General features: G+C 43.8%; 1 protein-coding gene across 1 annotated transcript in view; it reads left to right on the top strand.

The window, feature by feature from the left end:
* Positions 1-721: 721 nt before the first annotated feature.
* Positions 722-22,344, top strand: part of EVL (Enah/Vasp-like) — a 138,634-nt gene continuing 117,011 nt past the window's right edge. Inside the window, exon 1 of the mRNA XM_026515313.4 lies at positions 722-976. Coding sequence (XP_026371098.1) covers positions 972-976 — 5 coding nt within the window. The 5' untranslated portion in view covers positions 722-971. The remainder of the gene's footprint in view (positions 977-22,344) is intronic.

Raw genomic sequence — 22,344 nt, 5'->3', positions numbered from 1 at the left:
ACAAAAAGAGGGCTGACTGGTCGGTGACCTCGACACCCCTCGGATGCCTGCCGCCCCTTGCCTCCGAGCAGGCGGGGCGCATTACAGGGGGAGGGGGAACCCTCTGGCTCACGCGCACGGACGCCCACGAACTAACTGCCCTTGGTGGATGCCGGAGACGCCCCGCGCGGGGACGGGCTCTGCGCTCCACGTGCCTGCCTGGCGCCCCGCCCCGCCCCGCCCCGCCCACGACTCCACCTCACCCTCGCGGCTCCGCCCCTCGCTGCTCGCCCTCAGTCCTAAGCCCCGCCCCCCGCGGCTGTCCTTCACAGGAAGCCCAGTCCCCACAGCCCGGCTCCCAAAGCTCCGCCCCGTCCCTCGCTTGTCGTCCTTCCCAAGAAGCCCCGCCCCTCGCAGCTCCGCCCCGCCCCTCGCAGCCCCTGGCTCAGCACTCCCGGAGGCGCGGGCGGCGGGGCCCCGCGCCTTTTGTGTCGGGCTCGGGCCGCCGCGCGCGCTCTTCCTCGGCGGCCGGGGGCGGAGGGACGCACGCGCGCGCACTCCCCTCTGCGGGCGGAGGGACGCCCCCTTAGTCCTGGCTCGCGGCGGAGCTCGCCCGCGCACGCCCCCGCCTTCCCCTCGGCGGTCCTCGCACCGCCCCCACCCGCCAGCCGGGGCCGGCGCCCCGAGTAAAGGCGGGCGCGCGCTCGCCCCCTCCCCTCCGCCTCCCGCCCTGCCCCCGGCGGCGCGCGCACACGCCGGCCCGGGCACGCGCCCGCCAAGATGGCAGGGGCCGGGGCCCAGCTGTCAGGCGCCGCCGCCGCAGCCCGTCCCCGCAGCTAGCGGCCCGGACGCCCGCCCCGAGAAGATGCGCCCCCGCTGCCCCCCGCAGCCCAGCGAGACGCGGAGCCGCCGCGCCCGGGGCCGGCTCCCCCGCTAACGCCCCGCGCCCCGCGCCGCGCCCCCGGCCCCGCGCGCCCGCCCCGGCAGCGACAATGAGGTGAGTCCCGCGAGCGGCGCGGCGGGAGAGGACTGGGCGGGAGGCGCGGGGGTGTTGGCGGGAGAGCCTCGCAAGCGGCGTGGGGGGCGTCGAGGACTGCGGGCGGGTCGGGGGTGGCGGCGTGGGCGGCGGGTGGAGACGGTGGGGGGCACCTGCGGGGCGGGGGGCCGGGCCCGCGGGCAGGTGTGGCGGCGCCGGGCCGCGGCCTCTCAGCCTCCCCTCCCCGGCGGCCCCGCTGGACGCCCCCCCGCCCCCCACCTCGGCCACGCTGCAAGCCCCGCTTCGGCTGCCTGGGTGAGGCGATTTCCCTCACCCGCTCCCCTCTCTCGCCCCCCTTCCCTGGCTTCTCGCGCGCCGGGGAAGTGCAGGACCCCAAACCAGCCCTCCCTGATTTATCCCCCAGCCCCGGCTCTGCTGGGTGTCAGGCCAAGAAATACAGCTCTGCCGGCACCCATGAGCCCGGAATTCCTTCAGAGGTAACCCGACCCTGACTTGTCGGGGATAATCATCTCCTTGCCTTTTTTTTCTGTGTAATTTTACCTTCTAAACACATAGCCTATCGCACCTACGGTGTCTGTGGTTTCATCTGGTTTGTTTTGTGAACTTTATGTAAACGAAACAATAGGATAAATGTTCTTTTGTGTCTGCCTTCCTTCACTCAAGTTGTTTTTGAGGTTCATCCATTTTCTTATTGATCTGTAGTATTCCGTTGTATGACTATACCACAGTTTTTCCATTCCACTGTTGGTAGACGTGTCAGTTGTTTCTGCCTTTTGGCTCTCATGAACACACTTGTATGTCTCTCGGTGCACTCATTTCTGTTGAGTATATACCTAGCAGTGGAATTTCTAGGTCAAAAGATAGGCATGTCTTCAAATTTAATGGATAATACCAAGTTTCCAAAGCATTTGACCGATTTATACTCTTTCCAGCCAGTGTATGAGAGTTCCTGTGCTCCACATCCTTGGCAGCACTAGGTATTGTCAGTCTTAAATTTAGCCATCCTGGTGAGTGTGAAGTGGTATCCCCTTGTGGTTTTAAATTGTACTTTCTTGCCGACCGATGAGGTCATATTTATTTGGTAGCCTCTTTTGTGAAGTGCCTGTTCAGATGTTTTGCCCAGTTTTCTTTAGGGTTTACATGTCTTTTCTCCCCTAATTTGCAGTTCTGTTCCAAAGTCAGGAAGATTGTTTCATATAACACCTTGCAGAAATCTCACTATTTTGCCGTTCAGATTAAGATATACGGTCAGCTTGGAATTCGTTTTTGTGTAACTGTGTGTGTGTGTGTGTGTGTGTGTGGTGTGTGTAACTTTTTTTGTGGAATTGATTTTTTGTGGAAAAGGGGGTTACCTTTCACTTTTACCAGCACCATTTATTCAGTACTGGGTATCAGAAAGGTCATCTTTTCCCCGTAGTTCTGCAGTGCCTTCTTTGTCACTTTCCAGACTTCCATTTGGGGCCATTTCTTTTCACCTGAAGAATACTGTTTAGTGTTCCTTTAGTGCAGGTCTGGGGTGAGAGATTTCTTACAGTGTGTTTGCAAATGTCATTATTTACATTGCATTAAAAAAAAAACCCAATAGCTTAATTGAGATACAATTCACACAGCATAAAATTTGCTCATTTAAAGTATACAATTCAGTGGTTTTTAGTGTTTTCAGAGTTCTGCAACCATTACCACAATCTAATTTTAGAACATTTTCCTCCATTTGTGAAGGGCCTTTTAGGTACTTATAGAATTCTTGGTTTGCCATTGTTTTCTTTAAGCATTTCAAAGATATTTCATTATCTCTGACTTGGATTGCTTCTTTTGAGAAGCCACTTGTCAGTCTGTTGTTCTCTTGAAAGTAGTCTTTTCTCTGGATGCTTTTAAAACATTCTCTGTCTTTGGTTTTCAGCAATTTTTCTATGCTGTCCCTGGTGGGACTTTTTTTTTTTTTTTTTTTAATTACTGGAGTACTTAGGACTTCTTGAATCTGTGGGCTTATATCTTTCATTCGTTTTGGAAGTCATCAGTCATTAGTACATCAGATATTGTTTCTGCCCCATTCTATCTCACCTACCTTTCTGGGACTCCAGTTACACATGTTAGATCATTCATTGGATTTTCTGTCTCTTAACCTTTCTTCTGTGTTTTCTGTCTGTCTCTCTGTCCTTCATTCTGGATATCTCCTCACTTATCTCTTTTTCTTCTGCTATAAATGACTTACTAAACCATCAATTGAGGGTGGATTTTTTGTTTTGTATTTTAAAAATTTTGTTTGAGAAAGAGAGAGAGAATGAGCGAGTGAGGGAGAGAGAACACAAGCCAGGGGGAGAGGAAGAGGCAGAAGGAGAAACAGACTCCCTGCTGAGGTGGGGGCCCAACCTGGGGCCCTATCCCAGGACCCCAAGATCAGGACCTGAGCTGCAGTCAGATGCTTAACTGACTGAGCCACCCAGGCGCCCCTTTGTTTATTTTGGCTTTTGTTTTTTTAACACCCACGATGGGGCTCAAACTCATAAGCCAAGATGAAGAATCACATGCTCTACCCACTGAGCCGGCTGGGCATGCCTCAGTTGAGTTTTTCATTTCAGCCATATATTTTTTGATTCTTTAATTTCTCTCTCTTTTTTTAAAAGATTTTATTTATTCATTTGACAGAGAGAGACAACCAGTGAGAGAGGGAACACAGGCAGGGGGAGTGGGAGAGGAAGAAGCAGGCTCCCAGTGGAGGAGCCTGATGTGGGGCTCAATCCCAGAGCCCCAGGATCATGCCCTGAGCCAAAGGCAGATGCTCAACAACTGAGCCACCTAGGCGCCCCTCGAATCTTTAATTTCTGTTTGATTTTCTTTTTATAGTTTACCATTATCTGCCAAAATTATCAGTCTTGTCTTTTATCTCCTCAAATATGGTATGAATAATTATCTTAAAGTTTGTCCGATTATGGCATTATTTGTGAGTCTTTTCCAGTGTCTGTTTTCTCTTGGTTTTCATTCATTTTGTCTTGTCTCTTTATGTGCCTAGTTGTTGTTGTTGTTTTAAGTTTGTGCTGGCCATTGAATTTGCATAATTATTTTGTAGAAATTATTTGAGATCTAAGATGATGTTTTCCTCTGCCAGAGAAAATTCACATTTGCTTTTGTCAGGTGAATGGGGCACTTGGGATCTGGAGTCACTTCAGTGCAGTCTCAGGAATCAGGCTGTTTCTTTCTCTCTCTTTTTTTTTTTTTTTAAGATTTTTTTTTATTTATTTAGTTGACAGAGATAGAGACAGCCAGCAAGAGAGGGAACACAAGCAGGGGGAGTGGGAGAGGAAGAAGCAGGCTCATAGCAGAGGAGCCTGATGTGGGGCTCGATTCCATAACGCAGGGATCACGCCCTGAGCCAAAGGAAGACCGCTTAACGACTGCGTCACCCAGGCGCCCCTAGGCTGTTTCTAAATTGAGCTGCAGTCCCTGTGAGGGCCAACCTGTTTGGTCCACCTTTACTCCCAGGGTTCAGCTCTTCACCAGCACCTTCCCTCCCTGTAAGGCAACACCAGACTTTTAGCATTCCATTTGGAATTGGCAAACACCCCCAGAGAAAAGTTGCTTTGAATACTGAGCTCACTTCCCTGACTCTCTGATGTTTGTTCCTCCTCTAGGATATTTATTATATTTTTTCCCGGCTTTTCTAGTTCTCATCAGCTGGAGATTGTTCTGATTTACTTAGTCCATGTTTACTGGCAGTAAAAGCCCCTCATGCATGCACGTTAGGGGCAGTTTGAGTCAGTATTTAATTCTGCAGGAGATTTAAGCTAGCAGCTACAGAAGCTGGGGAGAATAATACAGCAATTTCCTTGTGTTACGTCAACTGTGTTAGATCGTCTCAGAAATGCTCTTAGAATCAAGATAATCTTAAGAATAAATCTTTATTTCCCCTTTATATATAATTAGTTGGAAAAAATGGCGGTTCAGTGCAGGTCATTACTATAATGCAAAGGATTTTGGAAGCAGATGCTTTCCTCTATTTTTTTTCATATTTCTTTCTTTCTCCTGTTTTGATTTCCATGTTTATTTGATAAAAATTACCCTTTATTTGGTCCTCTTGAATAGAATATTTAATCTTTTGATCAACAATAGCATAATAGCATTCTCATATCCTGTTCTTTTGTATCAGATAAAATGGCATGACTGTAGAAATGGAAGTTTGTAAATGGCTTTTCCAAAGTGAGCCATTCAGTTATTCCTTTTCTTTAAGTTGTCTGTTTTTCACAGATTCTTTTAAATGCTGCTGACAGCTTACCATGGTTCTCTGTCACAGACTGTTTATAGTTAAGCACCCATGCATGTATATTGACACGTACCTCAAGTACTTGGCTTTTGTGGAGGGACCTAAATTAGTCAAGGGAGTCTATTCATTACCTCTGTTTTCAGCTCATTTGATTGGGGTATTTATAAGCAACTTGGTTCATCCATGAAAACTACTTTGCTTTCTGTTCAATCCTGAATTTTTTCAATGGAAATAACACATTATTTTTCTTGCTAGATAATCTCATGGAAGTATAGAGATGTGACCATTCATAAAGGTCTGCAAGGTAGTTTCCAAACCATCTCTTTTAAGGAGTGTCTAAGAAAGGCATAGGGCTCAAGATGCATTCTCATGAATAAACTGAACATTTGAGGCACATATTTTCACATATTTTAGGAAAAATTCCTTTTGAATCAAACTCCTCAGATAATTAAGGCTGGATCTGAGTTTTTCTTTATTTTATAAACTACTGCCTGAATTCTTCCCTTTTCCTAAGACCTTATCTATTTTAATGTTTTCATTCAAAAATCATTTTTTGAGGGCTTACTGGTGCCTGATGCTGGATTAGGTGGGTAAGGAGGTGAAAAGAACCAGACCTCCCCTCCCAAATAGTCCCCATCCTTAAATGATTTACAGATATTTACTAGATCCTTTTCTGCATCCTTTTTTACTTAAAAACCACCCCCCCCCATACACGGTATACAGTGTATTTCTGTCTATATGCTTTAGTCATTTATCTGTTGGGAACATTCTTTTCTCTGAACATTTTCCCTATCTGCCTTTTAACTTTTGAAGATTTGATATATAGAAGGTTAAGATTTTTATGTCATTAAGTCTTTTTCTTTGTGGTTTTCCTGTCATTTCTTACATTTAACATAGCGTTCTTCTAGAAGTTTGATAAGCATTAAGTTGTTTTTCTCTTTTACGTATAAAATGTAAAAAAGTCATCCTTCAAATTGTCTGGAATATGAGGTGAAGATCAAAATTACATTTTTCTTCAAAACTGCTGATCAGATACTTGACTGTATCAGTAGATACATGGCGGAGATATCAGGACTGTTTCCTAAGTTAGATGGCAATACAGACATCCGGATCTCAAAATCGTCTTCAAGGGTGCATGGTTGCAACCAGTAACATCTGAATGAGGATCACCCCCCAGTCCTCAGAACAGTTACCTGCCCCCAAAAGGGCCAGCCTTGTGTATGTAAGACCTGGCCGGTCCAGCATCCTGCAGGTCTGGTTTTGTGCCAGGGAACCTCCTCATCTGGGCTGAGGGCATTTTGTTAATCTTGGAGTCATACAGAATGCAGTGCGATTACAGGGCACAGTAGAAGATACACAGGCACAAACACAGTCCTTATTTATCACCGTGAGCCTGTATTAGCTAGCACGTGGGTCCAAGTACATTTCTGAACCTAGTGCTGAAGAATGGGGACAGAAGAGCATTTCTCCAAGTCACGGAGGGAATCGTTGGAAGTCATATTAGGGAGACCAGCTATAGAATTGTGGGGTTTCTGTGTATCTTCCTAGGCTCTCTTTTGTTGCTCTGTCTGCCTGTCTTTAGGCCAGTGCCACTGCTTTATTGACCTTGTAGATGACGATTTTTTTTTAAATTTTGAGTTTTACTTTTTTTTTTTTTTAAGATTTTATTTATTTTAGAGAAAAAAAGAGCATGCAAGCGGGGTGGGGGGAGGGAGGAGCAGAGGAAGAAAGACAAGCAGACTGCATGCTGAGTGCGGAGCCCAATGCAGGGCTCAGTCTCAGGACCCTGAGATCATGACCTGAGCTGAAATTAGAAGTTGGACTCACAACCAACTGAGCCACCCAGGCACCCCAAGTTTTACTTTTAATGGAAGTTTTAATATCAGTAATTTGCCAAGGAATACAGAGCAGTTTAGAAACCTATTTCAGAGTGTTTGAGAAAATATTCATTCAAGCCAGCAGTATTCCAGTGTTCTTTGTATGAGACATATATGGAGATGGTTCTAGTAGCTTATGCGAGTGATATCCCAAGCTCATGAAAAGAAGTCACCATGAATCATAGTGGCATTTATTGTATTTTATTTTAAATTTTTATTTAAATTCCAGTTAACATACAGTGTAGTGGTAGTTTCAGGTGTACAATTTAGTGATTCAACACTTCCATACATGACCAGTGCTCATCACAACAAGTGCTCTCCTTAATCCCCATCACCTGTTTCACCCATCCTCCTACCCACCCCGCTCTGGTAACCACCAGTTTGTTCTCTATAGTTAAGAGCTCGTTTCTTGGTTTGCCTTTCTCTCTCTATCTTTTTTTTCCCCTTTACTCATTTCTTGTTTGTTTGTTTGTTTCTTAAATTCTGTGAGTGAAATCATATGGTGTTTGTCTTTCTCTGACTTATTTCACTTAGCATAATACTCTCTATCCACGACGTTGCAAATGCCAGGATTTCATTCTTTTTTATGGCTGAGTAATATTCCATTATATATATTTATTTGTGTGTGGTACACACACACACATACACACACACACACACCACATCTTCTTTATCTGTTCTTCTGTCGATGGACATTTGGGCTCTTTCCGTACTTCAGCTATTGTCGGTAATGCTGCTGTATACATCGGGGTGCCTGTACCCCTTTGAATTAGTACTTTTGTATTCTTTGTGTAAATATCTAGTAGTACAATTGCTGGATCATAGGGTAGCTCTATTTTTAACTTTTTTAGGAATCTCCATACTGTTTCCCAGAGTGGCTGCATCAGTTTGCATTCCCACCAATGGTGCATGAGAATTCCCCTTTCTCTACATTCTCGCCAACATGTGTTTCTTGTGTTGTTGACTTCAGCCGTTCTGACAGGTATGAGGTGATATCTCATTGTAGTTTTGATTTGCATTTCCCTGATGATGAGTAATGTTGAGCGTCTTTTCATGTATCTGTATGTCTTGTTTGGGAAAATGTCTATTCGTGTCTTCTACCCATTTGCTAATTGGATTGTTTGTGGGGTTTTTTGAGCTGTGTAAATTCTTTATATCTTTGAATACTAACCCTTTATCAGATGTGTCATCCGCAATTATCTTCTCCCATTCCACAGGATCCCTTTAATTTTGTTGTTTCCGTCCTTCCTTCAGCTTTTTATTTTGATGAAGTCCCACTAGTTCATTTTTGCTTTTGTTTCCCTTGCCTCCAGAGATGTGTCTAGAAAGAAGTTGCTATGGTCAATGTCAAGGAGGTTTTTGCCTGTGTTCTCCTCTAGGATTTTAGTGGTTTCATGTCTCACATTTAGATCTTTAATCCATTTTGAATTTCTTTTTTAAAAATATTTATTTAGGGCGCCTGGGTGGCTCAGTCGTTAAGCATCTAACTTCAGCTCAGGGCGTGATCCCAGGGTTCTGGGATCGAGCCCCACATCAGGCTCCATGCTCTTCTGGGAGCCTGCTTCTTCCTCTCCCACTCCCCCTGCTTGTGTTCCCTCTTTCACTGACTGTCCCTCTCTCTGTCAAATAAATAAAATCTTAAAAAAAAAATTAAAAATAAATTTAAAAAATAAAAATATTTAAGAGGGAGAGAGCAAGCGAGCATGCATATGCACCGAGGTGGGGGCAGGAGTCAGGGGGAGAAGGAGAGAGAGTCGTCAGCCGACTCCTCACTGAGCACGGAGCCTGACCATCTGAGCTGGACTCGATCTCACGACCCTGAGATCATGACAGGAGCGAAAACCAAGAGTTGGACATCTAACCAGCTGAGCCACCAGGCACCCCCTTTTTGAATATATTTTTGTGTATGGTGTAAGAAAGTAGTCCAGGTTCATTCTTCTGCACGTTGCTGTCCAGTTTTCCCAACACCGTTTGTTGAAGAGACTTTTTCCTTTGGATATTCATTCCTCCCTTGTCAAAGGTTAATTGACTATATAGTTGTGGGTTGATGATGATTTTTAATATGAGCAAAGTCATCCTTTTGTTAAAGTACTGTCATTTTGAATTTTGCTGGTTTGGTAGTTTTGTTTGTATCTAGTTTTATAAACATAATAAATTTAACCTTAGATTTGTAATTGTACATAAATAAACTGTGTGAAAATAAATCAGTTTCCCTTTAAAGGGAATCAAACCTAAGTTTGAACTTTGCAGTAGACTATAAGCTTGATGATTCTGAGTTATTAAATGAATACATCATAAGTGCTGTAGTAACGTGAAGAACACCTCCCGCTGACATCAAGGTGGGGGGTGGGAAGGGCAATGGCCCCCTCAGTGAACAAAGGAGAAGATCCCCATAGTGGAAATTTTCTCGCACTTTTTAGAAAAATAACTTTTTCCTGATTTAAGTGTGGTATATATTGCATGCAGAGAATTTGAAAACATAGGAAGGTAGAGAAGACGGTACAAATCAGCCTTGATCCTGCTGTTTAGGGAAAACCACATTTAACATGGACTGTGGTTCCTTTACGTGTGTAAGGGAACATTTTCACGAAATTGATATTGTGCAGCGTATTTGTATTGGACATATTACATTTAACATGTATATATTACCCCCTTGTTAAATAGTCTTTGATAATATTTTAAATAGGTGAATAATATCTCTTTTATGGTATACAATAATTTATTTATCAGCACCCCAATTTTGGGACCGTGAACTTGCTTTTAGGATCTCGTCATTGTAAATAACACAGTGGTTAATGTCTGTGCACAATTCTTAAGGTACCTCTTTGATTATTTACTTAAGATAAGTTAGTAAAATGGTATTATTACTGGCATCAAAGGGTATAAAAACTTTAAAGGATCTTGATACACATTATCAGAATGTTAATTTTAAACAGAGAAGAGAGAAAGAAAGAGATAAAGTTAGTAAAAGGAAGTTTAATCCTGTCTTAACTTGGAGATTCCCCCCAAAAACAAAGGACTAGAGAATCAGAAGTAAATGGTGTGGTTCCACGTGCTCACCAGTGGGGGGAGCCCTATTCCCGAGTCCTCTGTAGCTGCTGGTATGAAGGTGGACTGTCTGTCTTTGTCTTTAAGGCTGTGTGAAAGACATTTTCTCCTCAGTTTGGAGTTAATGTTGGAGTATGAACAAACTTTCTAAAAAACTGTTGTGTTATGCCACATTTCCCCCCCTGTTTTCTAAGCAGCCTGGGTTTTAGAGTCAGACCTGATTCTGCTCCAGACCCACTCCTTACCTGACTGAGCAAATTACTTAACCTTTCTGAGCCTCCATTTTTCTCATACGTACTGAAGATAATTCCACTTCCTGCACAGGGTTTTGTGAGGATCAAATGAGAATGCATAAGAAGTTCTTAGCCTGTGGTGTTCAATAAAGGTTAGTTATCTACCTCCCCCACCCCAATTTGTTATGTCTACAAGGAAGATAAACCCTGGAAAATCTGGAACAATTCTGAATTCAGATATTCTGCCCTTTGTCAATCACTATATCACTTATCTACCGTAAGTGGTAATTATCTGGTTTAGAAGCCATAGTTGCTACTAATGCTTCAACTTCTTTTTTTTTTTTTTTAAGATTTTATTTATTTATTCGACAGAGATAGAGACAGCCAGCGAGAGAGGGAACACAAACAGGGGGAATGGGAGAGGAAGAAGCAGGCTCATAGCGGAGGAGCCTGATGTGGGGCTCGATCCCAGAACGCCGGGATCACGCCCTGAGCCGAAGGCAGACGCTTAACCGCTGTGCCACCCAGGCGCCCCTAATGCTTCAACTTCTAAAAATGATTATCTATAAAAGATTCAAAGGAGAGCTGTTAAAATAAAGGCCAAAAGGAGGCTGGCTATTTTTGGGGAAAAGAGATCATTGTACCAGAACATTTACATTAAGAAATAGTTACTGCGGGGCGCCTGGGTGGTTCAGTCGGTTAAGTGTCTGCCTTCGGCTCAGGTCTTAATCCTGGGGTCCTGAGATCAAGCCCCACATCCGGCTCCTTGTTCAGAGGGGAGTCTGCTTCTCCCTCTGCCTGCCGTTCCCCTCTACTTGTGTTCTCTCTCTCTGACAAATAAATACAATCTTTAAAAAAAAAATTAAAATAAAAAAAAAAAAGAAACGTATTGTGCTTCCTGGTTCTTTGGCAACATTCTTCTCCCTCATTATTTCCCTGACACACGGAAGCTATAGTTGGCTCACTCGCTTGGCTGTGTAGCAAGGTTGACATATTGGACTTTATGTCTTTGGCGTGGGGGCAGAGAAAGGCTGTCTCATGCACCCTAGAATGTGTACCAGCATCCCTGGCCTCTATCCATTGGATGGAAGTAGCACCCCCACCCCTAGTTGCGAGAGCTGAAATTATCTCCAGACCTTGCCAAATGGCTCCTGGGGACACGATCACCCCCAGTTGAGAATCTCTTCTAATACCCATTGCATGCATATGTCACTTTTCCTTCTCTTAAAGGACGTTTGTTTCTTGTGTTTTGCGATCACCAGCAATGCCGCCAGAGACGTTCTGGTGCGGTCCTGATGTACGAGTTTGAACTGGGTTTGGGTCTAGCCCAAGACACAGAGGGGCTGGGTCATACAGTACACGGCTTCAGTTGGACCGGATGAGGCCAGACTGCTTCCTGAAGAGGCGGTGCGTGAGCCGATGTGTACTGCGGTAACGCAGACACTCCTCGGTGGAGCTCTAAGATGTTTCTGAGTATCTTAGGGACAGCGGACCAGACCTTGGTTTCAGAAGCCTCTTACACACCTCCTCCAGTCCTTTCTCCCTGGTGATAGATTTGACCTGGGCCCCTTCCCTACATGCTTTCAGCCCCTGTGAACGTTCCCCGGCTCCTGCCCTCCTCTGGGCTCTCTTTGTGCAGCCGTTTATATTGCTCTGATCTTTTCCTCTCTGTTCTCCCTCAAAGGATCCTAAGTAAGAAAAGGTCTGATAGACTAATTAGTTGACCAAAGTTTACTTCCTTTTCCCCTTCATCTTGCTAAATTCCAAGCCTTCAGATCTTTAGTTTCAATGTCACTTCCTCCAGGAGTCAATCCTTGACCCCTCCCCTGAGGGCCCTTCCCTGTTACTTGCCTCTGTGGCATCCCATGTCTCCTCTTCCGTAACTCTTTATATTTGTAGTTACTTGCAGTTTTCCTCCTATACTTCACGAAGGATTATGCCTATTTCGATCACTGTTGGATCCGTAGAGCCTAGCACTGTGCCTGGCACTTGGTAAATACGTCATAAATATTGATGCTGCCACTTATACCTAAAATGGATAGTAAATTATGACATTCATTCCAGCTTGGCCTGGGTCCTTCCAAGTACAACATTCCAGGCAGCCACCCCCAAACTGTGGAGTTGCACCCAAATAAGATTTACTGCATAACTAGGGTGATGGTGCTTTAGTCTGTTGTTCCCATACTGTTGCCATAGGACATGATTTGTTCGTTGATGTGTGGATGGATTGTTTTCCTGGTTATTTCCTTGTAAGGACAGTATGTACTGTAACTTTTGGTGTCCTGGATGTTTCTCAGACTTTACCGTGCCTGGGAATCACTTGTGAATGTTCTTCCAAAATGCAGATCCCATTGCCAGAGGTGGAGGAATGCTTTCTTAAAACCTTTTTTTTTCTCTTTCTATTAATAGAATTTATATTTTAGAACAATTTTAAGTTTACAGAAAAATTGAGCAGATAGTACAGAGAGTTCCCATATACCCTGCACACATATAAATTGTGTAATTTCCCCTGGTACTAACATCTTACATTTGAGGGACATTTGTAATACTTAGTGAGCTAATATTGATGCTTTCTTATTAGCTAAAGTCCATACTTCTTTCAAGTTTCCTTGTTTCTACCTTGTGTCCTTTTTCTGTTCCAGGGCCCCGTTAGGGACACCACATTACATTTCATTGTTGTTTCTCCTTAACCTTCTCTGGGCTTTAACAGTTTTCCAGACCTTTCTTATTTTCGATGACTTTGACTTTAAGGAGTACTGGTTAGGTTATTGTAGGATGCCCCTCCACTGGAATTTGTCTCATGTTTTTCTCGGGGTTAGAGTGGGGTCGTAAGGGGGGGAAGATCACAGAGAAAAGGTGCCAACATGGCTTATGGCTGTTGATGTTGACTGCAGTCACCTGGCTGATGTAGTGTTTGTCAGGTATCGTCCTTATAAAGTTAGTCTCTTAGTCCCCTTTTTAAGAAAGTTACTATTCAGGGGCGCCTGGGTGGCTCAGTCGTTAAGCGTCTGCCTTAGGCTCAGGGTGTGATCCCGGGGTCATGGGATCGAGCTCCACGTCGGGCTCCTATGCTGGGAGCCTGCTTCTCCCTCTCCCACTCCCCCTGCTTGTGTTCCCTCCCTCGCTGGCTGTCTCTCTCTCTGTCAAATAAATAATAAATCTTAAAAAAAGAAAGAAAGAAAAGAAGTGATTATTCACAGCCCACACTTAAGGAGTAGGGAGTTACGCTGCTTCTCCTGATGAGTGCTTTTAAAATATTAAGAATTAAGTATTTTTATATGCATTAGAAGAAAATAGTGCATCACATCCATGGTATTTTAACTGGGTTCCCCAGAGAGCTGTATCTGAGACAAAGGCCCACGTGAGAGGAGCCTTCGAGGGAGTGTTCCCTCTGGGAGCAGGAATGAGGGGAGGGCAGGGCAGCAGAAGGAGGAAGAGCCAACATAGGCATTTGGTCCTGATCAGGCCATTGCTCTCAGCCGCCGACTGATGAGGACTCTGCTGCGCAGGACTCATATTTGTAGGGGAGAGGGAGAAGCATAAGCCCATCAGCTACTGTCTGCCTCTGACAAACGATTGACATTAATTGCCCTGCCCCTGGAGGTGTTCCTTGGCAGCCCTGCGAGGGTCCCATGGCATCCGCCGGAGCGGGGACAGGGAGGCAGGTCGGAGCCCGGGCAAGCCTGGTCCCTTCGTGGTGGCTGGAATCAGAGCCAGAGAGGCAGGAGGAGCGGCAGTGATGCAGGAGAGGTGCTTCATGCGTGCGGATTTGCGAATATTATTACTGAATAGAGAGGAAATAGATTTCATTGTTTCATCTCTTGGTGCATTGCTTCTTGATTTTCAGCCCTTGCTGCAGTTTCCTAGCCTTCCAGGGTGACTTCATCCGTGTCTTTCTAGTACTTGTGTGCTTTCTTTTCTTTTTGTTGTGCCCAAACGTTTTCATCTCTGATCCAGTTGCAATGACATATACGGTTGGAGGGGTGTATCCAATTTTACCCTTTTTGTCTGTTTTTTCAGTTATCCCAGTACCACTTAGTAAAAGTTTCATTTTCTCCCACTGGTTTAAGATGCTGTCTTTGTCATTTTTAACTAATTTGACCTATTTCTGGGTTTTCTGTTACATTCCATTGGCCTATATTTATTCATGTGCCAGTACTTCACTTTTAATTAACGAGGTTTTACAGTAGGTTTTAATATTTAGTAGGGCTAGTACTCTCTTGTTCTAGTGTGTTGATTTTATTCTATTTTTTTTTAAAGATTTTATTTATTTATTTGACAGAGATAGAGACAGCCAGCGAGAGAGGGAACACAAGCAGGGGGAGTGGGAGAGGAAGAAGCAGGCTCATAGCGGAGGAGCCTGATGTGGGGCTCGATCCCGGAACGCCGGGATCACGCCCTGAGCCGAAGGCAGACGCTTAACGACTGCACTACCCAGGCGCCCTATGACCAATTGGTTTTTGAAAAAAATGACAAGATAATTGAATGGGGGAAATAGCCTTTTTGACAAATGCTGGGACAAATGAATATCCACAAAAAAAGAATGAAGTTGAATCTCTACCTCACTCTATGTACGGAAGTGAACTCAAACTAGATTATGCACTTCAGTGTAAGAAGTGGAACTTTAAAACTGTTGTAGGAGAAAATATGAGAGAATCTTCATGGTTTGGGGTTAGGCAGTGGTTTCCTAGAAATGACACCAAAACACAATGATAAAAGAAAAAATAGATAAATCGCATTTCATCAAAATTAAAAGCTTGTGTGCTACGCGCACCCCATACTGTCAGGGAGTTGAGAAGACAGCTCACAGCATGGGAGAAAATACTTGCAAATCATATATCTGCTAAGGGAGTTACATCTAGAATATACAAAGAACTCTTACAACTTAATAATTAAAAGACAAATAATCCAACTTAAAAATGGGCAAGTGATTTCAATGGATGCTTCTCTAAGGAAGATATACAAATGGCCAGGAAGCACATGAAAAGGTGCTTAGCCTCCTTAGATGTGAGGAAATAGAAACCAGAGCCACAGTGGGACACCATCTCACCACCCACTGGGAGAGCTAGAATAAAAACGCCGGTAGCAAAGATTGGTGAGGACATACGTGACCGTCACACACTGAGTAAGTGGCAACGTGGGTAAATCCCCTACTGGAACCCTCAGCCGTTGCTGGGGTGAACGTAAAAGGGTGCAACAGCTTTGGAAAACAGTGTGGCAGGTCTTCAGATATTAAATACACAGAGTTACCATAGGTCTCAGCATTTCCACCCCTAGGCATATGCCCAAAAGAAAATAAAACACAGGTTTACACAAAACTTACACATGGATATTCATCACAACGTTATTCATAACAGCCAGACAATGGCAACAGCCTACACGTCTATGGCCTACGACTGCATAGACAAGGTGTGGTGTGCCGCACGCTGGAGTATTAGTCAGTACCGGCACTGACACAGTGTGGATGAACTTCGAGCACATGATGCTGAGTAAATGAGACCTGTTGCAGAAGGCCACATACTGTGTGATTCCATTTATATGAAATGTCCAGCAAAGGCAAATTCATAGAGACAGAAGGTAGATTCGTAGTTGCTTGGGGCGCATGGGGGTGGGAATGGGAAGTGGCTGCTCTTTGGGGGATGGTGAAAACTTAAAAAAATATATATTATTATTTCATTTTATTTTGTTTTATTTCTTTTTTTTAGAGAGAGAGTGCATGAGTGGGAGAAGGGACAGAGAAAGAGGGAGAGAGAGCATCTTAAGCACTCAGCACAGAGACCGACTCGGGGCTCAGTCACGACCTGAGATCATGACCTGAGCCAAAATCAAGAGTTAGATGCTTAACCAGCTGAGCCACAATTTTTTTAAAGTAATCTACCCCCAACATGGGGCTGAAGCTTACAATTCCAAGATCAAGAGTCCCACGTTTCACTGACTAAGCCAGCCAGGCTCCCCAAAAACATTCTAAATTTAGATTGCAGTGATGGTCACACCATGCTATGAATATACTAAAAAATCATGAATTGTATACTTTAAGTGGATGACTATCATGGAATAAAAATTTGTTTCTCGGTAAATGTTTTTAAACCAAATTCACTGCTTTCCTCCCCATTCTCTGTGAGACATACACTGGTGATCCCCACCGGAGACACGGAGACTTACTGGAGTCATTCAGTTCCCTCCTGCCACAGTCAGGTGCCCATGTTGTCGTTTTTTCCTCCTTGAAATCTCTGTTGTCTGTCCCCTTCTCCAGAGCCATGATACTGAATTAAGTCAGGTCTTCACCATTGTTAAAACACTCTAATTACATTCCACTTCTTAAAAAGGCTCTCTGACTCCTTAGCATAGTATTTAAAGTCTTGCATGAACTGGCCTCTCTCTGCCTCTTCAGATTAATTTCCTCTACTCGCCTTATAAGGAATCTACCCTCACATGTTCTTTGCATATGATATTCCTCCTGATTGTAATGCCACATTTCAAGTGATTGTGACAGCCACGTGTGGCTGGTGGCTACCATGTTGGACACACAGATTGTAGAACTTCCACGTTGTATCATAGGCACTTAGTAAATATTTGCTGAATGAATGAATGTGATCATAGCTGTTGTCTGTGACAGGCATTCACCAGCTTCTGCTTTCGTGTTCCCTGGGTCATGAGTCAGCATATTGGACACCTCGATCGGTCCTAGCTATCTCTTCCTTCTTCTGGTTACACTTAGCTGGTGTTTGCTTCTCTGAAATTTCTGCTGATTGATTCAAGTTCTGCATCATCCAAAACAGCACCCACGCTATTAGACTATGGCAGTCATTTCCTCAAAATCTGTTCCACCCTGGGTGAAACACTTGGCTCATGTAAGCCTTGTGTAACAGTCAGCGGTCTCCAGTTTGTTAGTGCTTCTTACAGTTGTTGACTACAGATGTGGTGTGACCAGGGCAGAATCCAGGGCGGTATCAACTCTCTCTCTGATACATACATTTTAAGTTGTGCAGCCCTAATTATAGGTGTGGCAGATGCTTCTGCCACAGAGTTCAGCAGTTAGCCCAGGAGCTGGCTGAAAGAATTATTCATTGAATGTATGTTGAATTAAGACTTTTTAAATTTTTTTGAAGTACAGTGTTTTCTCCTAAATTTTAATCAGATCTGAAATTTTTTCTTTTTTTAAAGATTTTATTTATTTGAGAGAGAGAGAGCTTGAGCAAGAGCACGCATGAGCAGGGAGGGGGCAGAGGGAGAAGGAGAAGATCTCAAGCAGACTTCACACCGAGCGCAGAGCCCACTTCCGGGCTCAATCCCATGACCCTGAAATCATGACCTGAGCCGAAATCAAGAGTCGGACACTCAACCCACTGAGCTACGCAGGTGCCCCTGAAATTGTTTCTTAACTGCTCTTAGGGCACCTCTTTTTTTTAAATCATAAAAATATTTGATCATTGTGGAAGATTTAAAGAATATGGGTAAGCAGCAAGAATTAGAGGACAATTGCTCATTATCACATCATCCAGAGATAGTCACTGTAGCTTTCTGCTTTGTGTCCATTTTCTATGGCCACACATTTTTAAAAAAACGTATATACTGCAGATTTGTGCTGTATATTATTGTTTAATGACATACGCCATGTTTAATGACATATTTGTGTCATTAAATATTCTAGAGCTTACCTTTTCTCAACATTTTATCATGAAAATTTTCAGACTTAGAAAAATTGAATTATCTAGTAAATACCTATATACCTATCACCATTTTACTTAATTTGCTTTGTCCCTTTTCTATCCATGTATTTATTTTTCTATCGTTCCATCAATTCATCTTATTTTTTTTTGTAAAAGTTTAACTTTTTAACAACTGTACAGTATTTCATTGACTGGAGGTATCTAGATTATTTAACCACATTGTCAACCAATTGTTGGGTACTTAGGTTGTTTTCCATTTACATTATTGTTGTTTTCTCATTGTTGACTTTTGAGATTTTGTTACATTCTAGATAGAAGTCATTTATCAGATCTATAGTCTACAGTGTTTCCTCCCAGTGTGTAGCTTGCCCTTTCATTTGCTTTTTTTTTTTTTAAGTTTTTATTTATTTATTTGAGAGAGAGAGTATACGTGCACACAAGAGCAGGGGGAAGGAAAAGCAGACTCCCTGCTGAGCGGGGGCCTAATCCCAAGACCCTGGGATCATGACCTGAGCCAAAGGCAGACGCTTAACCGACTGAGCCACCCAGGCACCCAGCCTTTTCATTTTCTTAGTGGTGTCCATATATTTTTAATTTAATGAAGTCCGGTTTACCAGTATTTTCTTTTATGGATCATTCTTTGCCTACTCCAAAATCAGGGAGATTTTTCTCCTATGTTTGCTTCTAGAATGTTTATAGTTTTCATTCTTACACTTAGTCTGTGATCCATTTTAAGTTAATTCTTGTGTGTAGTGTGAGGTAAGGGCCTAAGTTCACATTTTTGTATATGGATTTCCAGTAATTTCAGTGCCATTCGTTGAAAAACACATGCTTTTCCCCATGAGTTTTCTTAGCATCTGTACTGAAAATCATTTGACTCTCTACTCATTCATTTTTAACTTGGTACAGGATAGAATAGATCTCATTTCTGTTTAACTGTGTTTTGCCTCTGTTCTGATGGCTTCATTTATAACTAGTGTTTTGGAAACGGCTTATTTTCTGTGGTAGATCCCATCTTGATTTTGATGGTGGGTGGCAAAGGTATGGCGAGTTGTAAAGAATTGGGAAAATACCATCACGGGTACCCTGTTCTTTCCCCTTCTCCCTGTCATTACAGTCGGTTATTTGCCTAGGAACATGGGTGATAACTAGATACTTGGTGAAGTGTTCACAAGAACAGTGATCGAGTAAATGCCTTAATTGTGAAAAAAACATCTTCTGGCATGTACCAGGTTATCAGTAAAGCTCGGAAATCTTCCTTAAGACTAAAAGTTACTTTTTTCCAGTGCTCTCTCTTTTGAAGTCTGCTTTCTTTGGGGAATAATTTAATCCCTTTTTACAGTTTGTGAAAATGTGACAAAATGTGAACTTTGAGTTCGAAAGTGTAGTTTGGCAAGAAGTTCTGTACTCTATTTCCTAATTAGTGTACTTGGTGATAATGATAACTATAGCTGGTATTAATGAGTATTGCTGTGCCAGGCACTTTTCTAACCACTTTACGTACGTTGTCTCTAATCTTTGCAATAACCTCAGAAGGTAGGTACTACTGTTGCTCTCTTTTTATGGGTGAAGAGTCTGAGGCACAGCAAGACAAGTGACTTGTGTGTTTGGGGAAAGCCTGGGCCCCAGCAGGTCCCAGTTTTGGGAATCACAGCTCTGTACTGCTCAAAAATTCACGGCTGTGAAGTTCCAGAGAGTTCCAGAGACACTTATTTAATCTGCAGTCCAAGCCTCCAGTTTGTACTCTGTATTTCCCATCTTTGTTATTGTGTTCATTTTTTAATCACTTGTAAGTATAATCACTTGCCTAGGTGTAACTCTCTTGGCATTTCTGGTAGGGCGGGCATAGCTATCTCGCTTCTCATCTGGAATTTCAAGCTTTGAGTAAGTAAAGAAGCCAGAAGGAAAGGGTCATGCAGATGTTTAGACTCATAATTGAATTTCTTCTGTCAGTTGTTTTCTTGCCTAAAAGGTAGGGTCATGGCCTCCTGCACGTATTAATTGGCAGGTAGGCGCATCCTTTATATAGTAAAAGTCAGGAAACGGGGATTTTACTGCCACAGTTGGGTGTATCGTATCTGTTCAGTGTCCATGGGCCAGGGTGAGTGATTTCAATCCTGGGAGAAGAAAGGGTTAGCACAGGGAGTCCAGGGAGTGGGAATGGGTGGTTGTCTGTGGGGGATGGGAGAAGGGAGCTAGGCTTAGATTCAGGGGATCTAGGGGCTAGGCCTGGCTCTGCCTGAACTTGCTGCTGATCTTGGAGAATTGTCCCCTCTGCTAAACCTCATCGCTACCTCATCGCTACCAAGCATCTGTTTATGAAGGAGGGGGATCAAACTGCCTGATGTCTCAGGGCCCTTCCACTTCCTCAGCCTGAGGTTCTGGGAGGACTTTCTGACTCGGGAGGACAGACTTATTATTCAGGGTGCTGGACATCCAAAATTAGGGCAGAACCAAGTCATGTGAGCCATAGACATAAATCTCTCCTTTTCTTGGTTGGTCTCATTAAGGAGACGTGATTCTGATGGAAGTATGCTCCAGACTCGTAAGTAGGGCTGAAGTCACGGCTTTATTTTCCTCCCTCCTCAACTTTCCCAAAGGGACGGACTATAGACTGTTCCCTTTCTGTTGTCGAGCATGGCGCACAGTGCCGAGCTTGCCTTTGATCAGGTTCACTTAACTGCCTGGATCCATGGTTTCCTCTCTGCGAGATAGGGTAGTAATCCCCGACTTGCCCACCATGCTAGATGGTTCTTTGACCATAGAAGACGATGTCTGAGAAACGCTTCCAAAGCGCTCTGTAAATGTTAGATCTCATTAAGGTACGACACAGTGAGCATGGGGACATGCAGCTATGTAAGGGTTTCAGCGAGTGGCACCTCAAAGAAGTTAGCACTTCCTCTTAGACCGTGGAAAGAAGCAAGAGTTCCCATCTTTATCGTCAGGAAAACAGACCTGCAGTCGTGGGCACCGGCACTTGTGTCCACGGCACGTTCTGTGCTGTGTGGTCAGGACACTGGGCCATACGGGACCAGGGTTTCTTGGGAGGCTCTGATTCCAGTCCCATCAAGGCAGACTTTATTTTCAGGTAGACAGGGATTAGGCTCTTCTGGGAAAGCTCATGAAGCTCAGTAAATTATTACTAATTAATAAAATCTGCATGTTTGTTCGATTTTTAAAGGCTTCCTAAAATTAGTTTATTGGAGCCAAGGGGCTGTAAAATAAACTGACCAAAAAAAACTCCCGTAATGATCATAGCAAGTTTTCCCATTTATACTATACAAAAATCTTTTACATAATTAGCACGGCATCCCAAGAGATAGGTAAATATTATTCTCATTTTAGGAGTGAGAGAGCTAGGGCTTGGAGAAACAACTTGTCCAGTGTCACTCAGTCTGTTATTGGCACACGTGGGGCGGGGTGGGGGGGGAAGAAGAGCTAGCTTTTATTGAACTGCTACTAACTGCAAACCGCTTTCACATTTATGACCTCATGTGGCCATGTGATAGCCTTACAGATCGGCACCGTCCTGTTTCATAGATGAGGCAACTGAAGGTCGGCAGGGTTAAAAATCAGTGTTTCAAAGGTAACAGCTAGAAAGACAGAGCTGGTCCTAACTCCACCTGTGTGTGGTTCCAGAACTCAAACTGCTGCACACTGTTGCCTCTCAAGTCGTGGATTCCTTCATTCATTCAACGCATATTTATTGTATGCCTGGTGATGTCCCAGGCCTAGGGTTTCACTTGCCCTAGCTTGCTCTTCTCGTTTCCCATGGATCTCTAACTTGAGATGTCATCTATCACGTTAATGGTGTTGGAATAGTTTGTTCAGATTGTACACTTCTGTGTATGTTGGGAGGGTATATATAAAATAGTGTTACTGTTTTTATAAAAATCATATCCATTCATTGTAAAAATTAAGCAATACAGAAAAGTACAAAATAAAGTACAAATGACCAGGGATGCCAGTTCCCTGGAGATAAGCAATTGTTAGCATTTGGCTGACATGCTTCCACACCTCTCTCTATGCGTATACATACACGCATGAAAGCAGAACAGTAACAGAACAGCTATGTTTACTGAGCTGTTCCATAGCGGCTCTGGCCTGAGCAACTCCATGGTTCTCACCCAACCCCCTTTGAGATAATAATGTTCCCCATTTTACTTGGAAGGAAACTGATATTTTAGAACAGTGAAGTAATTTAATTTGCCCAAGGTCAAGTCACGGTAAGCTCTCTGAGTCTGAAGGCTGAGCTGGTGACCACTGGGCCGGGCTGTACCTG

The sequence above is a fragment of the Ursus arctos genome, unplaced genomic scaffold (assembly GCF_023065955.2).
Source record: "Ursus arctos isolate Adak ecotype North America unplaced genomic scaffold, UrsArc2.0 scaffold_25, whole genome shotgun sequence".
Taxonomy (NCBI): domain Eukaryota; kingdom Metazoa; phylum Chordata; class Mammalia; order Carnivora; family Ursidae; genus Ursus; species Ursus arctos.
This window is presented reverse-complemented; position numbering and strand designations above follow the sequence as displayed.